This window comes from Lepidochelys olivacea (genome assembly GCF_965140295.1).
Source record: "Lepidochelys olivacea isolate rLepOli2 genome assembly, chromosome: 16".
NCBI lineage: Eukaryota > Metazoa > Chordata > Testudines > Cheloniidae > Lepidochelys > Lepidochelys olivacea.
Genome location: NC_140426.1, coordinates 13,882,362 through 13,902,829, shown reverse-complemented (window position 1 = coordinate 13,902,829; position 20,468 = coordinate 13,882,362). Strand labels below are relative to the sequence as shown.

General features: G+C 44.4%; 1 protein-coding gene across 1 annotated transcript in view; it reads left to right on the top strand.

Moving 5' to 3' along the window:
* Positions 1-20,468, top strand: part of MEGF9 (multiple EGF like domains 9) — an 80,634-nt gene that overhangs the window by 53,658 nt on the left and 6,508 nt on the right. The window contains exons 3-5 of the mRNA XM_084650112.1: positions 10,476-10,615; positions 15,141-15,284; positions 16,803-17,075. Of these exons, the coding sequence (XP_084506238.1) occupies positions 10,476-10,615; positions 15,141-15,284; positions 16,803-17,075 (557 nt within the window). The remainder of the gene's footprint in view (positions 1-10,475; positions 10,616-15,140; positions 15,285-16,802; positions 17,076-20,468) is intronic.

The following is a 20,468-nucleotide window of genomic DNA, read 5'->3' as shown; positions in this document are numbered from 1 at the left end:
TATCTCCCTGCTTCGTTATGCAGTTGTGTAGCTAATAGGGCAGCCTATTGGTATTCAAAGCTGAATTTGTAGAGGGTTTTCAGCAAATACCCAGGGTTCGTGCATGCAGCCATAGGTGTGGGGTATATCACATTAGAGGGATATCTTGTCATTCTGTTCCGCTTAAAAATAAATTGTTATGCATGCTTGTAAATGTCAAAGTGTAGATGTTCTGCCCTCGGAGGGGGATCTCACGCCTTGTATGCCCAGTAAAGGGCATGGAAATGGAGCCTCCCTAGGAACATTTATACGTCACTGTGTCCCCTGGAGCAGAGGATGCACTGAGTCTGAAAGGGGAATTCCACTTGATGGACAGTCTTGGCACTGTGTGTGCCCTCTGTGTAGGGGTCTCCCTTTGAGACGCTGACCCTGCCAGCCTTGTTCCCATGGATTGAAACAGCACTACTGCTGTTACTGGCAGATCCAGCCAGCCATATGTTTGGTATGATCTGTACATAAAGCCTGGCATTTCTCAAAAAGCCTAGCGGAATTGGGCATTGAGAGCTGGGGGCCTGATTCACCAAGGTATTAAAGTTTCTAAAGATGCAGCGAGGGGCCTAGTGGGCCTAGTTTTACAAAAGCACCTAAGTAGGTTGGGCACCCCACTCCCATTGAAAGTGACATAATCACTTTTGAAAATCCCACTACATACCTCTCGGCATCGTTAGGTGCCTAAATCCCTTTAACTCTGGCCATGAGCACTTCACTCCCATGTGCCCTTTAGAAAAACCCAGCCCAAACCTGTATTTTTTTTTCTTCTAAAATAACTGTTCCCATGTTTATTGACTAGCAGAGCAGAAGTGATGGTTCATCTCCCAGCTAATGCCTTGTCAGCACCTCTGGGAATGAACGAGTTTTTATTTCTAATGGAAATTGTTCCATGTGGGCAACATAAAAGCAGTGGAAAGTGGCTAAGAGTATGTTTTGTTGTGTGCTTAAATTAGCTAAGTATCTGTTATGATTTCTATTCTTTTACAGCTTATTAAACCCCCCATAGTCAGTAAATGGTGAACCTGGATATTACTTTTGTTTGCTGACAGGAGTAATTCACAAACTTCTCTACCTCAAAGCAATTTATTACTGACGGCTCCTCCAGTGGAAAATTGCCAGTTGTTACCCTCTCTCTTACAGCAGCTGTGGCCTCCAAGAAATGCTGTTATTTCCCTCCAGCAGGCTTCCCCATTCCTATGTTTCTGCCCTAGAGCTGCACCTCACCTGCTGGATGAATCAGTGCTCTTAAAAATATTGAATCAAGACTTCTAAAATCCTTGATACAAAGTATTCATTATAGTGTAGGGAGCAGGAGCGTGGTGAGCTGGTGGCTAGGTCACTGGCATGGGATGGTGAAGATCTGCCTTCTATTCTTAGTGCTGCTGTGTGACCTTGGGCAAATCATTTTACCTTTCTCTGCCTCTGTTTCTCTTCCTGTTCTTTGTAAGCTCTTTGGTGTAGTGACTATCTCTTACTCCATGTTCCTATAATGCCTGGTATGGGTCCCTGGTCTTGACTGGGACCTCTAGGTGCTATCGTAATGAAAACAACAACAATGGAGTGAAATATTAGGGGCTAAGTTCTGATCGGTTGCACCCAGACTTCAGTGGAATTACTTTGGATTTGCACTGCTGGAATGAAGATCAAAATCTGACTCTCAAATCTTTGCAAAAATGCTTTTTTCGTAATAGGAGAATAAAGGCTGTAAATGTGCAGATTCCAGGCCCCAGAAGGAGAGATCACTTTTACAATCTTGGGGGCCCTTCCCTTTGGTTGCAAAAACACTTCATTAGGCGGAACATCTGCATAATTTGGTTTTTGCCATAAGGGTGTTTTTTAAAAATAACAATGACAATACCAGACAAACCTGCCAAAAGGCGCAACCTTGTTTTTCTGATTACTGAATATCCAGAAAAGATTACTAAAAAGGCTCACATACGTACATTCTCTATGTATTTTTGTGAGCCAGTCACTTCTGCTTTAACTCAAGAGGCAGGATAGTCCAGTGGTTAGGGCCCTATCCTGGGCCATGGGCGATGAGGTTTCAATTCTTGATCCACAACAGTGGCTGATTGACAATGGGGCGAATAAACACTTAGAGGCTATTTCTTCTCTTGCTCATACTAGTTTTTGAAGGAAAATGAATGCTGGTTTAGAAACAGTGGATGAGAGGAGAATCTGATGCTCCGGCCCAGCCTACACTTAAACGTTACGTCAACCCAGCTTCAGAATTCTTCCATTGACCTAGCTACTGCCTCTCGGGGAGGTGGATTAACTACAGTGCCAGGGGAGCCCTTCCCCTAACTGTAGTGAGCGTCTACACTGAAGTGCTGCAACTGTGCCACTGTAACGGTTTAAGTGTAGACGTGGCCTGAGTGTAGAAAATACATGGAGCCAAATTCTCCTCTGGTGCAATCCCGGGGACTTCAAGTAACCAGTACTCAAGAACACAGAGTAACTTGGCCTAGACAAACCTTTTGTTACTCCTAGGCAACTCTTCACCATACCATAAATATTTCCTTTCATAGCATTTCACTGTTTGGCACTGAATACCCTTATTTCTGTTTATATGAGCCCTGAAACGGGGTCCTTGGCCTGGGTCACCCCTCCTTTGGAACAAAGTCTTTTTTGTTCTGTCTCTGTACAGCGCCTGCCTCAATGGGGTCCTGATTCATGAGTGCAGGTTCTGCGTGCTATGATAATACAAACAATATCCACCTTGGATGGCCCCTTCTATGGAATCTCCGCCAGAATCATTCTGTTATGAGATAACTGTCTGTGCAATGGGGAGTGATTCTACCCCAAAGGCTCCTGCAATCTCCTAGGATCTTCTCCACTGGCTCGGGGCCACTGTGCTGCATCTCTCTGACCCTGGGAGAAGTACTGTCATTGCTCTCCCCAGCCACTGATGCTCCTAGGATCCCCATTAATAGCATGGAGGAGTTAAGACAGTCCAGGCTGCAGTATCTCCGCTGTCTTATCCATGGGGCTTGTAGAGCACAATGCCTGTGCCCTAGGCCCTCCTCTCTGCAGCCATGACCCAGGGAGGGGGTGACCAGTGCCCGGGGCGGGGGAGATGGCACTGTGGAAGCGGTACTTTTGGCCAGACGATCTGGCCCTTTGACATTTATAAAATGCCCTTTCATAGCTGTTAAGTATTCCGTCTCCGGCGATGGATTCCATATACATACATTTTGTCCACTGGCACAAAGCAAGGAATGTTTCACACAATGACCCAATGTTTGCTACAATAAAGCCGTCCTTCTTCCCCCTTCCACAAAAGGAGCCCTCAGTGGGCTTGCATAATGGGCTTCTTTGGCATGTGAATCGCACACAGAAGGTGTTATTAAATTAGCACCGGGGAGAAAGTGTTGGGCTTCCAACGGCTGTAGTGGAACCAGAGGAGCAAGGAGATGAAAGTGAGCCATGTGCTAATGGCTTCTCTGTTCTTCTTTTCCCCATCTGTTAATACCCAAATCAGTTAACCTGAAAATCAACCGACAAGTTGTGATGGTTGTGTTAGGGCTCAGTATGCTCACGGCAAGTACTAATGGTGATGTTCCGCCATGAAAATGTCCCATACAAATTAGTAGGAGAATGATAACTCTGCTGGAGTTGGGTGTAGCATTGTTTTAGCTGGGTTGGTCCCTGGATAAGGTGGTGAGGTCATATCTTTTTATTGGACCATCTTCTGTTGGCAAGAGAGACAAGCTTTCAAGCTTACACAGATCTAAAGAGCTCTGTGCAGCTTGAAAACTTCTCTTTCACCAGCAGAAGTTGGTCCAATAACAGATATTAGCTCACCCACCTTGTCTTTAACTTTTCTGTAGGCAGTTTAAACTGTCCTAGAAAAGGGAATAGAAAATGTTACCCCTGCTCTTGAATGCTATCAAATTTATTTTTTTAAAGCCCTATAGAAAGGGATTTCATGGGGATTCCCCACGTGTAAAGAAGACCCAAACTATTACAACTCGTGATTGATTTTCTGTATTCCACAGCACTGTGCTGTATGAACAGCTGCTTAGGACATGTTCATGCCTCCCCTCATCTATCTTGGGCTCATTACAGCCTGAAGGCCCTTTTGATTAGGGAAACTCTCCCATTGACAGCAGCAGGAGTCTCATCAAGGTTCATTGTGCTGCACAATGTATGGATCACAGTGTGACATACCTGTATGTCTACACTGGAGTTGGAGACGTAATTTCCAGCTGGGTCACACGTACCGCGCCAGTCTGATGGAGCTAGTATGCTAAGAACCACAGTGTAGCTGCAGTGGTGTAAGTGATAGGATGGGTTGGCCGCCCCAAGTTTCGGATGGGATCATATTCGGGGCAGCTAACTCACCCCACTGCGCATGCTGCCATGGCTACACTTCTATTTTTAGTGTGCTGGCTTGATCAGACCTAGTGTGGGTATGTCTGCCCCAGCTGGCAGTTACACCTCTAGCTCCAGTATAGTTATACTCAGTGTCACATCTCAGCCAGCCCGATGTTTTAAGATTATTTTTCCTAACAAGCCCTTAGCTCCCCATGCAGCTCTCTGCTGTGTGTTGCAGAGGATAGCACACTGCACAAACCACAAGATGAGGGAGATTGTGGTGGTGGCGGCGGCGACAGTAGCTGATCAGAAGGATCTCCATTCCCCTCAGCATACAGGTGCTCTGCAGCTTCAGGACATGGCGTGGGGTAGGACCAGGGGAAGGAGAAGAGGCATCAGCTGTTTCCTGTAGTATGCTCCCTGTGTGTCCAGGAAGGTTTCCAAGTAGCCAGCTGACAGCCAGAAAAGTTGTTCTGGGTGGTTGCCCAGCCACCCCTCGGCCCCTGTGACTTCACCCTCCAGTGCTGTCAACAAAGGGATTGTGTGGTTGCCATTACCAGTGTGGGCCACGTAGCAACCCAGCTCCTGAATGGAATGATTTGGCCCAGGGGACTGTTAAAAGACCCTCAGATGCTTCTGCTCTCTCTAAGTGCCTGAGCCCCTGTCATTGATTAAAAGGGGTGGGTGGGTGAGGGGCATCCCTGCCCCCCAAGGAATGATTCGGGGGCAACTCTGCAGAGGTGTGGGGTTTCCTGCATCCCATATGGGCATTCCCCCTGGGGACTAGAATGCAGCCCTGGTGAATGGAAACCAAATCAAATCAGGTTTTACAGGCCCATCTGGTTCTGGTGTGGGATTCTCTTTTCTCCAAGTGTTTTATCTCATTTACATCTGTCTCCCCCCCCCCCCCCCCCCGCTGGCAATTGCCCCACAGGCATTCCACTCCTTTATCTGTCCAGGTTGTCTGAGAACAGTGTCCACACACAGTAATATTTCCGTGCTCCTCTCCTTCCAACTCGTGCTGTTTCCTTCATGCTAGCCCTGGTGGACCAGGTTCTTGGTGATGTAGCCTGTGGAGTGTTCCCAAGCCATATTCTTCAGCAGCGGTTAGGGTCCTGATTATGTGCCACTCCCGTTCTCCGTCAAGGTGACTCCATTTACATCTCTGTGCTCTGCTAGCATGCAATGCCATGGCGTATCAGCCCCAGACTTTTTAAACCTCTGCCATGCTCACACGGTGTTAGAGACCCAAATTGGGCTGGTAAATGCTCTTGTGCCCTGCAATGGCAAGAATTGTTTTGAATCACTAGGTGGTGTCCGGCTTGAATGCACTATAAAATCCATGCACCCTGTATAAAGTATGTACTGTCACAGATCCAAATAAAGTCCCAGGTGGGCAGCCACCCTTTGGCACCAGAAATCAAGATTTTCCAACAGGGCCCTCCACTGCATGAACGCCAAGCGCTAAAAACTTTTTGGCTTCCACATGGTTAATCATTGGAAATAGTAACCAAGCAATTTGTGTTGCTGTGTCTTAATAGTCTCCCTCCCCAAAATATTCCTGGCTTGCACTCCAAATCCAATTCAGTTCTCACTCTTCAAGTATTAAACTGTGGGTCTTTTCTTTCAAGCCTTTGGATTTTTTATGGGCACAATTGCTCTGGTAACAGGGCTTTTTTGTGATTTCAGCGTGTTTATACCATTGACCTTTGCTTCGAAAAGTGTTCAGCAGTCTTCATTGGACTGGAGCTCTGAAAGGCAGTGTTGTAAGGGCTTTATCCTATAGAAGCAGTGACCACAGGCAACGCTTTATATTTGCTGAGTGATTTAATCTTACGCATGCAAGACTTGGCTCCAGGCCATGTGTAACGTGGAGAAAAGTCCTCCTAGAGGAGCACTGATACCAAACTTTCCAAAACTTTTTAAAAATAACTTCCTATCCTGTTATTTTTAATCTAACAAGTAAAATCCATGGGTGTTGTCCCAAGAACACTACATTTAAGAACAGAGGAGTCCTAGGAAAGAAACTTTGTTTAAAATGAAGCAGGAGTCTGGCTGGAAAGAGGTTGCTGGGGAGGAGAGTCCTGTTAAAATAAATGTCTGGTCAATATAAAGGTGAGAAAATAATAGAGAACGCCCCAGAATCAAGGGAAACGAGCCCAGGAGGCTAAATTTGAAACCACTTTAGGAAATGATTCTGTAAACTCTTACTTGTAGGATTACTCACGTGAAGGACAGGGCTCTTAATTTGTACTCCATCTCTAAATACTGTCCGGAGTTAAACACGGTTAGAGTTCAGTTTGATATCAGCAATAGCAAGGGTGAACAACAGATGTGTTTTTCAGCTGAAATTGAAACGAGGCAGAGATAATCAGGAAAGCAGAGAGCTACAAGCGCCTGTTCTGACTGAGCTATGCCCTGTGCAGGAACAAGAGGGATGGGGACAAAATCACCTTTGCACTTACCCTATCTTTGAGCCTTTGGGCTGCTCTAATTTACCCCGGGCTGCTCTTGGCCACAAGGAACCATTTCAGAAACTGGGAGTAGCTCCAGTATTTCCCCTTTTCCTCTCACCATGAGGACAGGGGAGTGGGATAGACCAATTATGCTGGCTCTTTGCCACAAAGGGATTACCTCTACATCAAGGGAAATTCTCCAGGGGCCATATCTACCCAGTTTATGGCTTCTTTGCGATGCTGGAGCAGCATAAAGGAGCCAATTCTTCTTTGCATTATGGCTCCTTTATGCCACTCCAGCTGTGGCCACTGGGATTTAAGAAACCTAAAAACCATACTGCCAAAAGAAGAATTGCAAGGGACCATTCAAGATGGAAATGCATTCTGCACATCACCAGGGCTACATCTCAGCCATGTGTCTGCTGCTGCATCTCCCTGGTAGCCGAGTTCCTAGCGGTCCTCAGTGTATTGCAACTGACAGTCTCCGTGAGATAGGGAAGGCTGTCATCCCCATTTTATAGTTGGGGAAGTGAAGCCCAGAGAGATCAGGTGACTTGCCCAGAGTCACATAGGGAGATTGTGATGGAATTGAACACAGGGCTGCAAAGTCCCACACTAGCCCTCTTACCACAAGACCATCCTTCTTCTAGGGGAGCATGTGTGTGTGGGGGCAGGAGGGTTACTCTTCACCTGCACATAGGTACAACACAGCACAGACATGTTATCCCCCCCAGCCTCCCTCAGGTCCCTAGTGCATTTGATGATCCGGTTCAAAATTGCTTTAAGCCCTCCCTCATCTTGCTCCAGTCCCCCTCACAGATCTAGTCTGTCTCCTCCCCCTCCGTTCATGCCTGCCCTAGTTTGCACTGGCCTCTTCTATCTCCCCCTTCCTGCAACTACTGCTGTTCTTGATGAGAGAGCCGCCTTCTGTCCATGCTGAATAGTTGTGGGGAGGGCAGAAGAGGCTATGATGTAGCCATGGTGGTGAGTACAGTGGACTTCCATCTTTGAATGGTCCCTTGCAATTCTTCTTTCTTTGGCAAGAGTCAGTATGGGAGGAATTCGGTTTCTTAAATCCCTCAAAATTGTAGCTTCCAACCACATTTGTGGTCAGACTCGTGCTCTATTTCCTTCAAGCTCAGCTGTATAAATAAACCTCCTGTAATCTTCTGCACACTGGACACAACGCCACTTGTTGCAATCATCTTGTTCTCAACTGATGCAAGACTGCAACTTGCCAAGACCATAAGTAGCTCCTTGTTTATGACAAGCTCAAACCAAAGGATGTTAAGAATACACCATAACTTTTGACACTAAAAGCTGCTGTTTCCTCTCCTCAGCTGTTTTTATGGCCATTTTTCTGTTTCATATAACAATTTTATCATAATACCAGAGAGATGAAGGCTATATAAGTATCTTTAAAATCTGTGTGTGTGTGTACACTTTGTGATGATAGAACCCAGGTGTTCTGACTCCTAGCTTTGTGCTTTAACCATCACTGCAAGCTTCCTCTCTGTTCTGTCTCAGATGAGTTCTATCTTATAGATCCAGTGTATTTCAGTCAGTTTGTACAATGAAGCTAGACTAGTTCATGAGCTCTCAACCAGGGAGATGCAACCATTCTGCACTGGTAGATGGGATGAGGTCCCAGCTAGAGGGGAACGGGAGTCCTGCTATGGCATAGGGTTAGAATGACAGGTCTAGTTGCTTTCACTTTTTGGCGCTATCTGTCTAATCAGTCTTGTTTTCTACAGAGCTGTTAGTTCCATCGCACTGTAGCTCCGTGCTGCAAATGCTGCAGGAGAAATGTTCAAATTCAAATGAAAAATGGTTTCCATTTGCTTTGGGTTTAAAACATCATGAAAAAATTTCAATTAACTTTAGGTTTTGTGAAACCCTGTTTTTATTGTCCAAGCTTTTTAAATTCTGCCTCTGCCGGCTGCAGTTCCTGATATGGCGTGGAGGCTAATGAAACATATTTCTTGCTCTTTTCTGTAATCAGTCCATTAAATGTGTCTGAAATTCATATTTTGAAAGTATTTCTTTGTTTAGCCTCTTGGGCTAGATTTGTGGGTTTTCCTTCTGTGTGTGTGTGTGTGTGGCTTTGGGTATTTCCTATTTTTGCCAAGCGAACTATCAAGAGAAATACTAATGTAGGTTAATTTTTTGAAATGGTGCTGTCCAAAACCACTGTAATCTACAGCATTTAATTAAAAACAACACATAAATAGTACATCCAGCCATTCTGGGTCTCAGCCTCTGTTCGTGTTAATCGGCTTTTCATAGACGTGGTTAGTTGTCTCTTCTTCCCCTACAAGAACTGTACAGAATAATTGACGTTTGTTTAGGATGCCACAGCAAATGCTGAATAAAAGGCAGGGAATTAAGAAGCATTGGAATGCATGTTATACATGGATATGTATATTTTGCCCTTCAATAGCTCCTTCCATATGGAAATCTCAGTGTCTTACATGCATGAATGGATTAATCCTTAGAACTCCCCTCCCCCGCACCCACATACACACGAGATAAGGCAGTATTATTGTCCCCATTTTACAGGTGGACAGATAAAGACCCACAGCTGTTCTGAAGCACCGTTGATTGGCTCTGTGATCTTTGGCAAGTCATTTCATCTCTGAAGTTTCCCATCTGTAAAATGGAGACATTTCTTATCCACAGTTGTGAAGTGCGTTGAGATTTTCAGGTGAAAGGTGCTACATAAATGCTTATTACTCCAAAGACTGTTGAATCATAGAATCATAGAATCATAGAATATCAGGGTTGGAAGGGACCCCAGAAGGTCATCTAGTCCAACCCAAAAGACTGGAAAGACTCCCATTGCCTTCTGTGGGCTTTGCAGCAGGCTCGGAGTGGCTGAGGTTGAAATAGAACCCATTTCTGGTCCCCATTCCAGTTCTGGCCCCTGGTACCATGCCATCATTGCTATAGATGGATGGGCTGGGTCCAGAGGAAATGACATTGCCTGTTTCTCAAGGAGAACCTTTTAAAAAGTTATGAAATATTGGGCTAGCTGGATATGGTGGGGAAATTTTTCTTCATTTTTAGTTTCTAGCCTGGATCAGAACTTCAAACACTGAAATATCCCTAATCTCACAAAATTTCCAGTCTGGTTTTGTACACTCAAAGAGGTTTGGAGAAGCTCTGGTTAAGCATCTGATTTTAGGGGGTCACCTATCTGAACCAAACTCAAACGCCGAACTGTCATCATCTTATTTCATTTGCTGCTACATCGCAGTAGTGCCCAAAATGCATTAGGTGCTTTCCAGTCACAGAAGAAGACAGTAAGAGAGCTCTTTCAAAGGGAGGGATGAGTCATTGAGTTGCTGTGCTCAGAAATGGACCATTATCCAACAATAAAGTGTGAACTGAAAGCTAATACAGGGTCAAATTCTGTGTGCAGTTACACCCACACAATGAACTCAATGAGGTAGTACAGGTGTTTTGAACTCCGGTGATGCTCCCTTATGTTTTATATTCCAGCAGTTACATTTCTGGTGAACATTTGCTGCGTGTGCATGACATTGTAAGAGGAACAGATTCCCCCTCGGGGAATGAGAGCATTGTGCCCATGAGACTGAGAACAGAAGTTACCGAGTCGTCAAGTAGCACATGCAGATTTCTTTGTTTTGTTTTTTTTTTTTTCCTTTGCAGCTTTGGAAAATGCCAGTGTAAAGTTGGGGTAACCGGCTTCAAGTGTGACCAGTGCTGCGATGGCTACTACTGGGTGAACCAAACCAGCTGTGAACCATGCCAGTGCAATAACTATTCCAACAGCTGCGATGTCTTAACAGGTACAATACTTCTGACTGCTTAGAGCCAAGTTCTCCTCTGTAACGTTGGTGGGGCTCCATTGACATCAGCGATGTTGCAGGGGTGAGTGAGTAGTGGTTTGGGCCCTTACCATCTAGGGTACATCTACATGGCAAGAAGAAACCCGCGGCACTGATTCTACAGACTCAGGCTTGCGTGGCTCGATTCTACAGTGCTACAAATAGCTGCGTAGACATTTGGGCCCCTCCCTCGGTTTCAGAGCTCAGGGTCCAGCCCAAGCCGGAACGTCTGCACAGCTATTTTTAGCTCCATAGCCCAAGTTCTATAGACGCGGGCTCTGAGACTTGCTGCTGTGGGTTTCTGCTTCCTGTGTAGATGTACCTGTAGTCAACTGTCCCCCGATTTCTGCCATTGTATTTAGAGTTTAAAGCCAGAAGGTACCACCAGATCATCTAATCTGACCTCCTGTGTAACACAGGCCACTAAATGTAACACAGGCCACTAAACCGGTTACCCGGTTACCACCTAGCCATCTGCACACCAAGACCAACAACCAGAATTAGAAGAAAGTATTACAGCCCTCAGAAGACTAATCTCTCCAGTCTCATCCCTTTTATTTGTATCTTTCATTTAATTGTACTTATGCATAGGGCATAACATTATCTACTTGCACCATAAACTGTCATTTTGGATCTGATCCTCTTCCCATTGAAGTTGGTGGGGGCTTTGCCATTCACTTTGACAGCAATATCGAGCCTTTATTATTATATCTAGGGCTCCAACTAGGAATCCAGGGCCCCATTGTTCTAGACCCTATAGAAACACATAACCAAAAGATGATCCCAACCTGAAAAAGCTTACTTTTTGCTGTACCTTCTATTCACCGAAGCATGTATTATTCAGATGTTGGCTGAATGCAGCCTGTATTGTCACAAATACCATTATGAGCACTTCAGAAACAGGGCATTCATATTTGTTTCTGTTTTTTATGAATTTGCCTCCTGTCCATTTTGTGTTGGCTTTCCTTGAACGTTGTGATCCATTTACAGACGTTTTCTGTGCTGAAAAAAGTAAATTGCCTTTCTGTGTCTCTTCATACCAGAAACCCAAAGAGAAACAATATCATGTGACTTAACGACCTATCCCAGCTCAGCAACAGAGCTCCAATTTTGAAATTCAAACTTATATTGATGAGCCACAGAGTAAAATAAAACTCACCAAAATTTTGTCTAGTGAGTTAGAAATAGGCAATGCATTCAAGAAGTTTGCAGCTTGTTTGCCAACAGCCTGTGAACAGAAAGACACAGAATTAATGGAATGAATTATTTGTTTGTAATTATTTGCTCGGTTCTAGTATTTATTACTACATTGTCTGCACATTTCTAACAAAGACACAGAATCAGTATCAACAGTCACAGAATTAACTCTCAGCACATAACACCATCACTGTAGAAGAACAAATTTAATGGGAAATCTAGCAGATATTAGAAATTTATTCTGTGTGGCCCTGATTCAGCAAAGCACTCACTCTTATACTTAATTTTAAGTATGTGATTAAGTCCCACTGAATTCATGGGACATAAGAACACGTTTCAAGTTAAGGTGTGCTGAAGTGCTTGGCTGAATCAGAGCCTTCATGTGTGTGTTTTAGCTCTTTGATATGAAATTACATACCAAAAAAAGAAAAACAAAAAGCCAGCTAAGCCCTTGATCTTGTGGTCAGTCTATGGAAGCAGAAACCTTTGCCATGAGTGTCAAAGATCCGTCTTTATAGATCAGATTGCAGAATTGAAGCCTAACCGTATTAATGTTAGTTTAATCTATGGTGGAACGTAGAAAGTTCCTATTCTTTCTTTACTTGTATTTCCTTTTCATTGTTGAAGCAGAAAAACGATAGTAAATTAGATCTGATTTCTAACAAGTAATGTATGCATTTAGCTCTCGATATGAACTAGAGATTGCCCTTTGTTTGACTTTTCCAGCTCTATATACAAGAGTGTATTCCTTGTCAATGTCAATGTTTCTATTGCATTAATACTGTGTTGTGGGCTCCCTCTCCTGGCTAACTGAAGACCTACATTGTTTTGACAAATCCCAGTTGGATAATGTAACGGAATTTCATATAAAAGATATTTTCTCACAGTATGTTGTATGGATATAGGTTCATTAGGTTTTAGTGTGTTAAAGAGAAAGTAGTTAGAGCAGGCAGACTGGACGTCAAGAATCCCGGGCATTATTCTTGCACATACTGCCTTGCACATACTGCCTTCACCTCTCTCGTGTCTGACTGTATTCATCTGTAAAATAAGTGTAACAACACCTATCTACCTGAGGAGCCACCGGGCTGAGTTAATGCTTGAAAGGAGCAATCAGAATGGAAACTGTTCTGAAATATTAATGCTTTCCACAGAGAAGAAAGTGATCCCTGGTCCAGAACCTTTAGGATGCTTTGTACGATTGAGTGACCTATTGGTCCATTGGCAACACAGCCAGTTGGAGTATGCAGAGGAAGATGCTTGCAACTCCTGCTGATGGGAAAGGATGTGGTCGTGAAATGGGGAGGTCTGCACAGAAAATGTATGCAGTTATTCCAGATTTAGGGCAGCATAACCAAGAGCAGAGTCTAATTCAAGTGCCGTAAAGCTGATGAGGCGAGACCACCTCTCGTAGTTGACTCTCCATGATTCATTCAACCCTTGGTCTCCATGGTGAGATTGCCAACAGAGGTTGCAATTAGGGGGTGGTGGTTTCCATCGTGTGGACATCTCTCCCACAGAGACCACCAGCTCATGTCATACAGGCCACTACACAAGAAGCAAATATTGACTGGAAGATTGAGTTATGGAACACTGCAAGCATCCTTAGTCACCAACAGCCTCCGCCATATGTGTGAATCAGCTGGTTCCAAAAAGCAATAACCAGCCAGTTATTCATTCTTCCATTAATCAAAGGATCAAATACTAGGACAAATTGTATTTGCTTGGAGACTCCCAGTCCCCAGGGTCACTGGTGCACCAGCAAAGAAAGACAGAGTAATGTAATGTACCTGGACTTGCATGGTGCTTGAACAGCCTTGATTGATGTTATAAGGAACTATATTTTGTTTAAGCTATAGTCTAAACATGAACCTGATGAGGATTTTATATGCCTGGTTGCTGTTGATACTAGCATTTTGTCCCCCCTAGAACACTGACAACTTAGCTCAGAGAGTGTTCACTCTGTAACTGCACTGCTCTGCGCCATCCTGGTTTGTGGAGAGGCTGCTTTTACCTTTCAGAGGCTTGTACTTGGGATTTAATTAAATAAGCTTCCCCTGGGTCACCTCCACCACTCAGTAAGACGCTTGTTGAAGCAGATGATGTTCCTGTTGATGGATGAGCTTTCGATAGGGACTGCATTTATATAGCTAGCAGGATTTGCTCCCTTTGTTCGCAGTAACATCAAATTGAATTTGACAAAGGGCTAGATCATGCCACAAGAGCAGAGCCTCTAGTAAGAGGCAGTGTGTTGCTTTGCTGTTCCAAGAGCACCCCAGAGAAGGAATTTTGTCTCAGGAACCCCTAATTCCTTCTCTGCCCCCCCACCCTTTCTCCAGGGAGTTAATAATTTGTTGCTGGCCTATACCAGCAGCAAATCCTCCCACACGGCCCTGGCTCAGCTCTGCTGGTCAGTGCTTTGGGAATGGAGCCAAACTCTAGGGGCTGCAGCCATCTGCTATAGACACAGGGAGAGTAGGTGCACAGCTCCTCTTCACCCCATACATTCAGACCCAAGATCCAGGTAACCTGCGTAGGGGGGTTCTTACTCCTCCTCATGTCCTCGTATGATTGCAGCCTGCATCGCATGCCAATCTCCGAAACTTGAGAGCAGTGCTATTGGCATTGGGAGTGAGCCTGGTGTCGGTGAATTTTGATTGACAGAGAGGCCAAAGACAGATGCAACATAGACTTTTCACGGAATTCTTTGGTTAACTTAAACAGTGACATTACAGTAATAGAACAAGTGTACAGCAGAAATCAAGAGAGCTGTCCTCGACATCCCCAGGGTGATCCTTACAGGGCCTTAACCCATCATTCGGACTGTTACAGCTATTTCAAAGGCACCAAAAATCACTGGGGCTACTCTTGTGAGTGAGGCTTGGCAGGCTGACGCCCTTACTCACCACGACTGAGACAGGCTAGGATATTTCTCCTGGAGGATGGTTTGATTTTAATTGCATGAATTTATTAGTATATGTAGACCTACATTTTACAAAAGTTTTGAGTGATTTTGGGTGCTTGTTTTTGACTGCCTAACTGGGGGGCAAGGTGGTCAGAAAGTATTGAGGTGCCCCAAATCAGATTTTCTGAATGTGTTTTAGGACTAGCGCCTAACAAAAGGGGCATCCAAAATCACTAGTTACTTGTGAACATTTAGGCTGTGCAATAAAGATCTCTGCGTGTGTGTGTGTGTGTGTCTCTCTCTCTAGATATTTAAAAATATCCTTGATAAAATGTTCTGCTGTTTCTAAATGAATCGTTTGTTGTTTTTGTTGATTTCTCTTAGGCACCTGTTTCAACTGCCAAGGAAATACAGAAGGAAGCCACTGTGAAAAATGTAAGGTGGGCTTCTTTAGAAGCATCTTCCCAAGCCACGAATGTAACCGCTGCCCGTGTTCAACAGTGGCATCTACCGGCAGTTGCCACATAAGTAAGGCTCTTTTTGTATGCTAGTGAAAGCAACTTCTTTCAATATATTTCATAGCTAAACCTTACTCTGGGCTGATTATCCTTGTGTGCCAGTTTGTAAGCTTTGCCTTTGAATCCCTCTTTCGTGGGACCTGGAGTGTATGATTGGAAGTGACACGTGACATTTAGGAGCGCAGTATTTACTGACCGTATTCTTGGAGTATTTAGGGTGCTTCTTGTGAGAGCAACAGTGTAGCAGAAACCATTGCAAAAATCTCCCTTGCTGCAGGCATTTGCTGTTACTTGTTACCGTGGTTACCCTCGTGGTTCCCACTGCTCGTTTTCATTGTCTTTATTGTTTTGCAGACAAAAAGACCTAGGTATGGTGGAGAGCTAGTCTGTTTTATCAGCAGTGATTGAAATTCACCCTTCTGCAGAAAGTTAGCAACAGGCCTGTACAACCCTTAATTCCCACTTAAGTGGAACTGAAGCAGTGCATAGGCAACACGCTGGCCCTTTGCACAGGGGTAAATTTCACCCAGTGTACACAGAAAATAGCCCTGCCCCAAATAATCTGGGCTCTTTGCTTGGCTGCAGGGCATGTGAAGATGTCTGTGCCTTACAGTTTTTGCAGTGTTGCTTTGAGCTCTTGTCATCTCATTACTAGAGAGATAGCAAAGGGGGGATGGGATGAAATTAATCGGGGGGGAAATTTAAGCTGCCGTCCCTGGCTGTGTAAGAGACTTCCCAGAGAAGAGAGACGGAAGCCCCGTTGCTTGGGATTTTCAAATTAATTTGCACAAAACATACCATTGGGATCAGTCCTGCACTAATGGGGAGATGGCCTAGAGTAGTTTTTCCCAAACTTAGTAGGTGGTTGGTCGCTTATTTGAAGACTGAATTTTTGTGACGCCCTTACATTTGCTATAAAAGCAAGAATAAGGAAATGTATTAATGATAACAAAGCTAGGCCTATGTCATTTGTGTGCTCTTTCAAGAGGTTGGTGGTGAATATTTGAGTTTTAAGGCAAATGGTGTGAGGGGGAGTAACCTTAGCTTTAGGTTGTAATAAAATTTTCTACGCACTGTGATTCCTTCCCCCCCACCCCTACTTCCCCAGGTCGAGATGATCTAAAAAGTTCTTGTCCATCCATAACTTCCATGATGCAGTCCCAGTCGGCCAGATGCTCCCTGCAATCCATCACTCAAGACAGAGGTGTCCCGAAGTAGTAGTAATCTCAGATTGGCTGGAAATATGCTAACTATGCTCTGTGACTGGGCACCAAGATCTAGAAACCTAAACATGTTTTTTTATTTTTATGGGGCAGCATAGATATACAGGGCTTAACACAGAAGTCTCTGCTGCAAAGCGCTTACATTTTAAAGGCTTGAGCGTTCATCTTTTACACAAGCAATCTCCCATTGACTTTAGAACCTGAGCGCAGATCAGTGTGATGCAGAGCAAACATGCAACTGGTACAAGGAACATTCTTTCATGGGGATCGTTCAGTGATATTTGTATGGGCTCTCTTTTTTTCAGAACCTGGTCAACACATCCCAACGTGTGACAGATGCGAAGCCGGATACACTGGCCCGAACTGCGACCAGTGTGACAATGGCTATTACAATTCCGACAGCATCTGCATTAGATGTAAATGTAACGGGAATGTAGACCCAGACCAGTCACCCAAGGTATGCAAGCCAGACACAGGGGAATGCATTGGCTGCCTCTACAACACGGCCGGGTTCCATTGCGAGGAGTGTCAGGAAGGTTATGTCAGAGACCCGGAGGGAGCCAATTGCACCAAGAAAGGTAAACCCTTCTCCTCGAATCGGTGTCCATGTTTCCTAACCAGATCAGACACACGCAAGCTGCCTGGGGTGTGGAAGGAATATTGGGTATATTTATTCCTGGAGGGATTTGCTGTTGAAGATGAAGCAGCTTTAGTGTCTTCCAAGGTGGACATGGGAACTCATTCCTTTAAAAGGGCCAGTCCAAAGGGGAATCTGGAAGAAAGTTTTCCCTGTAGCCATTATAATGTTTTCTCAAGCTTCGTTTTCAGTTACCGAGAGCCTGTCTGAACATTGCCTACGTTGAAAGGAGCAGTGGCAATGTTTCTGATGCATGGCTAATCTTTGGCATTCTGGAAATGGCTCTTGACAGACAGTTCTCTCTACAGCTTGAGACAGTAGGCTGCGGGAGGGCAGAATCTTCTAGGTTTCAGCACAGAAAATTATTTAATAAAGTTCCTTTCCTGCAGTGAACTTTTGTGTGTTTTCTCATGCGTGTTTGTGCGCATGCCTGTATAAAAAGAGACACTAATATATTCATCTTATGTTACACAGAAGGTCAGACTAGATAATCTAATGATCCTTCTGACTCTAAAATCCATGAATTGAAGATTTGCCTAGGTTTTCGGTAATTCATCTGTTCCCCAAAACTGTGGCAGGCAATATCATGAAATAAACCAAAACAAAAGATTATGTATAATTCGGTTTGTATTCTGATTTCTGGAGCTGGATGCAAACTCTTAACCCCCCCGGTGAGTTGCGTTATTTGACTACATTCAGTAGCACTTCTCACATCAGTAAGGATTTACAGGATTGGCACCTTATAAAGGCTTTTTATCATAACATGTAGTGCTTTAAAGTGCTGTGCAGGCCTTAATCAACCGCTCAGAACAACTCTGTGAAGTATTATCACCTCCGCTCTGTAGCTGGGAAACTAAGGCACAGAGTGGTTAGCAACTTGACCAAAGCCACACAACAAATCCAGTGGCAAAGCAGAGATGTGAACTCACTATTGCCTGATTTTGAGGCCTCTTATCAGTCCTCATCCTCATTGCATCTAATACTCTCAGGTGCGCGATGGCAATGAAGAAGCTACCTTATAACTGTATAGCCCTGAATAAAATGGTAGAAAGTTCTTCTCCCATAGTTCTTCTCCCAGTGGTTGTCAGTAAGTTACTCCACGAGATAGGCTGCATGCATGTGTGGTTGTACATAGGAAGGAGAGCGCAGAATTCCAGAACCTATCAGGACCAAATTCATCCCTGCCATTCCAAGAGATTTAGTTCAAAGGCATTACAGTAGGGAGCTGATGTGACCTTCATTCTCTTACTGATCCCTGAACGGACACACTGCAAGATTTTCTGTGAGCGGAAGAGGGATGATTAGTAAACAAGTTTAATATTCATGTGCTGTAATTTTATGTATGGCTGTCTCTGCAGGGTTGCAGATAGAAATTTCACACTGGTCCATCCGTTGTAATGCATTGGTTTTGTGTTGAAGGGACTGAGTGACCTTGTTCCATAGTAACACACATGCCTTTGCCTTTGAATGACCCTTTCCAGCCTGCACCTCTCCTGCCACTTTAATGACATGGTGAGATAGCTGATTACTGACTTGGGAAAATACTGCCCTCCCATCTCACAGGCAGCTGAGGCAGCTCTCATGTTTCCTTGGCACCTGTTTTCCTTTCCATGTTAATATTTAAAAGATCTGCATTTTTGTTCCCTGTTTGCTGAACGTTGCTCGACCATGAGCGGAGATGCTGGAGGCACTGCGTTCTAGCAGATTTTAGGACCAAGATTTTCAGAAGTGACTAGTGAATTTGGAGGCTTCCAAATTTTGGGCAGCCCAACTTGAGGCAACTAAAAGGGGTCTAATTTTCAGGGGGTGGATGCTCAGTAGGCCCTTTTAAGGAGTCCCAGTTGGATACTGAGAAAACTGGAGCACTAAAAATAATTAGCCACTCACAAAATCTGATCCTTTATATTTGCTTAGTCACAAGAGCAGGCTAAGGCAGGATCCTTGAAGCACCCGGGATTTGGGCCATGATCTTTTGAGCTCCTTTAATTTGGATCCATGAAGTACTGGGCTCAGGGATCAGCCACGAGTGGTGTGAACACAGCAGCTGATATCACAGATCTGTCTGCTCAAGTACTGCAGCAAACTTTTGTGGATGACGGCTCCATTTCACCATAATTCATCTCACAGAGCTATACTAGCTTCCTCCTCCTCTTGATTTTATATAATTAAATGTTGCTGGAATATTCTAGTGGAAATGGCACTGACTGCTATAGGGAAGGCTGAATAAGTGTTTTCATTGTAACCCTCCCTGTTTTCAGTTGCTTGGGGTCATAGGCTCCAATCCTGCATAGCTGAAGTCACTGGGAATTTTACCACTCGCTTCAATGGGAGCAGGATAGGGCCCTGAGAACTTATAAATCCAACAGCGTGCATTTTCCAAACAGCATGCACATTCATAACAATGCCATCAACACCACAGTCTAATTAAACCACTAGTGAGACAAAGCTAAGGTTGAGTGATGGTAGAAATTGGTCTGGGTGAGAGCCAATGGTCATTTATTATATGATGGAGAGGAGCTGGTGGATACCTTCACTGTGCATGTCTAGTGTGTCTAATGGCTAGCATATATTTTAATGTGTATATGATAAGGAAGCTTAAAGCTAGTCAATTAGGTTGTGTCAACAACGTTTTAACCTTAACTGTCTTCTAACTAGACTGTTTTGTGTGGGAACCATATTGGAGGTTGACCTTTAGTAACTTGTAATAACTTTTTATTAAGGACTTTATTCAGTGGCTCAATACTGCAGTGATTGGTGGAATAAAAATACCTAAGATAGACAGGACCAAATTCTCTTCTTAGTTACGCTCAAGCAATCACATTAAAATGGATGGAGTGGGATGGATGTAGCTGAGAGCAGGACTTGCTCCATGGAGCAGAAACATTCTAAATCCTCTGTCTAGTTGTAACATGTTCTGGTTAGGGATCTTTCCACCTCTACATCCATCCCTGGGCTCTCCTATTGCTGGCGCTTAGGGGCTGATCATCCCCAACTCCTATTGCCTGTATCAAATTAGCCTTTCAGAGGTGATTCTCCTCCACACTAGTATCCAATCCGAGACTAGATTCTCCCCCTACTACTAAAAGGTCTCTTCAGAAAACCTTTTGTATGGGTGAAGTCCTGGCTCCTCTGACTTTGTGGAGCCAACATTTCACCCAGTGAGTTGCACTTGCATTCATCATGAGTGATCGAGGTCTGGTGGGCCAGATTTTCAAGAGCAGAGCACCCACAATCGGGGCCAGATTTTCTAAAGAGCGCAGCTCCTATTTGGGCACCTAAACAAGGAGGAGGTTTTCAAAAGTACTCAGCACCCAGCAGCTCCCATTGTGATGCT